The sequence below is a fragment of the Hordeum vulgare genome, chromosome 5H (genome assembly GCF_904849725.1).
Source record: "Hordeum vulgare subsp. vulgare chromosome 5H, MorexV3_pseudomolecules_assembly, whole genome shotgun sequence".
Classification (NCBI taxonomy): domain Eukaryota; kingdom Viridiplantae; phylum Streptophyta; class Magnoliopsida; order Poales; family Poaceae; genus Hordeum; species Hordeum vulgare.
In genome coordinates, this window is record NC_058522.1 from 557,365,471 (window position 1) to 557,370,105 (window position 4,635).

The 4,635-nt window shown below is 39.8% G+C and overlaps 1 protein-coding gene across 1 annotated transcript; it reads right to left on the reverse strand.

The window, feature by feature from the left end:
* Positions 1-976: 976 nt before the first annotated feature.
* On the reverse strand, positions 977-1,504 carry LOC123399112 (SKP1-like protein 1). Its single transcript, XM_045093533.1, has one exon. It carries the CDS (start codon positions 1,502-1,504, stop codon positions 977-979), a length of 528 nt encoding a protein of 175 aa, XP_044949468.1.
* Positions 1,505-4,635: the final 3,131 nt, after the last annotated feature.

Consider the following 4,635-nt stretch of genomic DNA (forward strand, 5'->3'; position numbering starts at 1 on the left):
CCACCTTGATCAAACTAGTCACCATTTAGTATCTAGACTATATGTATGTACTAGTCAGTCATTTTGAAACTTCATTTTGATTGAATATATAGAAGCAACCCCCCGTGCAGAAATCATTTTCTGCCAAATGCCCGCATACACTCGTATACCTACTTTCCACAGCTAACGACACTGATGAACAACACCAAAAAACTAGGAGGATTGCTAAAAGCCTAAAACCAACTAGAGACACAGGAAGCACACAAAACGCCAGTCCCGCTCGTGAGCTCACGCCCGGCGACGCTGAGCACGTACGGACGAAGGAGAAATATTGGACGAAGGAGAAATATTCATGCTGAGTACATAGGAGTGGCGTCGAGGGGACAGGGCCGCCGTACCTGTCTCTGGACCGGTGGTTCCACCACACCACGGAGCACCTCTCTCTCCTAGCGCACCCCGTGTAAGCACCCCGCAGGCCTCACCTCCGTCTCCGACATCTCCTTTGTCATGCTGACTGCCTTCCAGGTTGCCTCCTGACCTTGGAGGGACCTGGTCGAAGTCAAAACAAGGCAGGTGGAGACCACGCGCCGCTCCATGCAACGGACAAATTGCTGATTCTGCGCGTCGAAATTCATGACAACGATCCAACATTCACAGAAATCGACCTGAAGGCTAATGAAAATCAGTCGACAGGTTTTTAGCTAATCTGTAGATACAAAAAATCGGAAACACTATATTATGGCAATTTCAAGATAGCCGAGAATATCTGAAATCACACACATAAATCAGCTAAGATGGTGTTATTAACAAGCAAAACATCCACTTGGCAAATAACAATTCTGTTTCACACAAGTAATGACCACTACTACGTTAGGTTTCGTTTCTTCTTGCAGAAACGAACGATCCATGTTTGGACTACATAATACGAAGTCTAAAAAAAAGACGAATACAAAGCGTAAGTGAACGAAAACAGTGCCAAGCTAGAGTCTTCTCTTTTCTAATCAAAAGCCCACTGGTTCTCCTTGCGGATCTCCGCCTCCTCCTCCGGTGTGAAGTCATTGACGATGTTGAAAGTCTTGCGGATCTCCTCTGGAGTCTTGCCCTTGATCATGTCGGCAACAGTCTGACAAGTAAGGTCGAGTAATCCCTTGATGTTGAGGTAGTTTGCAGCCAGGATGAGGTCGAAGAGGGTGTTCTGGTCGACCTTGACGAACTCGGCGTCAAACCTCTTGAGGTCCTCGGCGGGGACGGCAGCTGCAGTAGAGGCCGAGGAGTTGGCGTCGGCTGGGGTGCCGGAGTCGGCCGGTTTTGGGTTGGCCTGGACGTGCTTCTCGCAGTACTCGATGATCTTGGAGAGGATCTTGGAGTCGACGTTGGGGAGCGGGATGGCGCTGTCTGCGCAGTCGTCCTCGATCAGGAGGCTGATGGTCTCCGACTCCATGGCGACCGCCTCCTCAACCTTAAATTGCTCACCGTCCGAGCTCTTGAGCAGGATCATCTTCTTCTCGCCTTCCTCTGCCGCCATTGATCGGAAGATTGCGAGGCGAAACGAAACCCTAGGAAAGAATACGCGGCGGCGGAAGAGGAACGAAATACAGGAGCTTCTTTGCGTGTTCTCTGGTTGGGCTAAGGGTGGGGAACCGGGGGAATTTATTGGGGCGTTGTCTAGGTTAGACTCGGGGTCGTACTTGTTTCGTATTCATATTCGCCAGAGGTAGAGGACTCGACTAGGGCCTGGCCTTCCTCTAGTACGTTTCCTTTCCCAATGTTTTCCGCTTCCTAAAATAACAGCAGTCAAAAATCACGATGGATATGTACAGCTTATTTTATATTTATTTTTTAGCCTACATGGCGCACTTTATTGCACAGGGAAAACAATCCTATTGTTCAAAATGTCTTTTTAAAATAAAACTAGGAGGATCATCATCGATCCCAAACTAAAGAGGAACTAGAATCAACAGCATATCTAGCTAGATTGTGCGCCATTTCATTTTATAGTTGCTGAAAAATAAAAAATGAATACGAGTTTTTAAAGATATTATAGCAATTCTTTTTTTCTTTTCCGGATGCACCGTTTTTATATTTCTTATTAAAATCCAATTTCACATCCCTTTAAATAAAAGAGAAATTACCTGAACTGCGCATAGGACATGTGTCTAGAATACTCAAAATTTGTAAAAGAAAATTAGCTAAATGTTCGTGTGTTGTCATGTATCATGATAACCATGAATGAACAGTGTGGTATCTAGCCATGCATCTCTTATGTATCACGGCCATCACACTCCTTTTCCTACTCTTTTTTCTAGCCACCACATGAGAAGCACCCTTGCCGTCCATGCTATATATGTTCTCCTTCAAATCTAGTCAAGTATCTATACCATCCTTCCCGGCAATATCACACCAATTACTCTTGTCTCCTTTTTTGGAATTAAGATATTCACTAATAGAAAATGGGTCTTTCGGTCGAAGCAGAAAAGACCATTAACCCCGGTTCAAATTAAAACCGGGACCAATGCCAGGTATTGGTCCCGGTTCAGTTTGCCAGGGCATTGGTCCCGGTTCGGTTCATCTCATTAGTCCCGGTTCAGGGCAAAAACCGAGACTAAAGATCCAGCAACTGCCACGTGACGTGTCGCGGAGCATTAGTTCCGGTTTGTGGCCAGAACCGGGACTAAATGGTAGGCTATTAGTTCCAGTTTTAGACAAAAACCGGGACTAAAGTGCTGCCTATATATACCCTCGCCACTGTCACCCTCTCCTTTGTTTTTTTGGGCTGTTGAGGTGTGCATGCCATGCTCTTGCCACCCTTCTAGTTCATGCACATGACGTGTTCGATGAAATGCCCGAGCGACACTACTTAAGCTTTCTCCTCTCCAAGCTTGACCTCCAAGCTCCATGTTCCTCAATATTTGTCTAGGTTTGGCTGTGCACCAACTACACAAGTGTTCTAAAAAGTTAGCTACTTCATCCTTTCATCTCTCACTGCTAGTTTAGCTCATTTCAAATACTCTAGAAGTAGAGTGGTTTGTGGGTTTTAGTGTAGGAGTGTATGTGGTAGTTATTTTATTTTAGATGCAAAATTTGAGCTAAAATGAACTTTCTTAGAGTCTGCACATGTGTAGGGTGTCGTTCCGTGCCCGTCCTTACCGTTGTCGATCACCCGCGCCGATCTCGTCGCGAACACCACCATGGTGAGCCTCTTATACTTGTCTTCTTTCTAAAACAAAAAAAATTCTTACTTGTATGATTTAGATAGATACTTGTATAAATTACTTACTTTCATTATTCCTCCTACCCTTATAACCTAAGGCAGAGGGTCGGTAGAACCCTAGTTTCTACCACAAAGACATAGTTAAAGACTAAAAGAATATATGACTGAAAAGTGAACAAAGATGAATTAATAAGAAAACTAGAGCGTAACATGCATGCACGTAAAAGATATTGCTTGGATTAATAGATCAAAGGAAAAATTAACTAAAGAAAAATACTGAAGACCAAGGACAATAAAACTAAATTGCAAAGACGAACTGTAGAAGAATCACTGACTGCTTACCAAAGTAAGGACTAAACACAACAGAAATGAAATCTGAAGAATGAAGGACCAAACTGGAAATGACAACTAAAACTAAAAGTACTGAAGTTTCTGAATGCAATGACGCCAAACAATGGAAAAACTGAGATAACCAATTTTTTCTTTCCCTACTATAATGAAGAAAGAACAGTGAATAGAAATTAGTTAGCCTGAACATAAAACTGAAGAAAGAATACCAATTACTTAAGAAGAATAAACGGCTGAAGAATAAGGACACACTAAAACATAAAAATTAGGGAGCCGAGAGACTTTAGAAAAAGAAACTAAGAGAGAGTCTGGTGTGTTTATTTCTGTCATTAGAAATTACTAGCAAATATACCCGTGTTGAGTCCATGAACATTATATGATTTCCTGAACATTTTTTTGAATTACCGAACATTTTATGATTTCATCATTTTTTTTCAAAACTCGAAACCTTTAAAATTTAGAACTTTGAAAAATGTTGAATTAATTTAAAGATGAAAAACAAGTTCAAATAAGTAACGTTGTATATTTTTTGTAATATATTTGTCGAAATTGTGAAATCTTTTCTAATATGCAAACATTGTTTTGAAAATAATGAAAATTTTTAAATCCGCAAATATTTCATAAATTTATGATCCTTTTTTCGAATTCCTAGATATTTGATGATTTCATGAACATTTGTTTTCGATGTTTTGAATACGTGATCATTTTCAAATCATGAACGTTTTATATTTTCTGATTATACTTTTGAAAATTGTAATTCTTTTATAATATGGGAACAGTTTTATAAAATCATCAACATTTTTTAATCCATGAACATTTTATAATTTCCTGAATATTTCTTTTAAAATTCCCAAACATTTGATGATTTCATGAGGATGTTTTTTCAAAACTGAAAAGTTCTGTAAAATCGTCAACATTTTTGGAATCAGATAATATTTTATGATTTAATGAATATCTTTTGAATTCCTAAACATTTTATGATTTTATGAAGATTTGTTTGAAAACTCAAACTTTTTAAAATTTGGAATTTTGAAAATTAAAAATAATTTAAAGAAGGTAAAAAACAAATTAAAATAATAAAACAGAAATGAGATGAA

Excerpts from the sequence above, each read along its gene's own strand:
- LOC123399112 (XM_045093533.1), bottom strand. The coding sequence starts at position 1,504 with ATGGCGGCAGAGGAAGGCGAGAAGAAGATGATCCTGCTCAAGAGCTCG.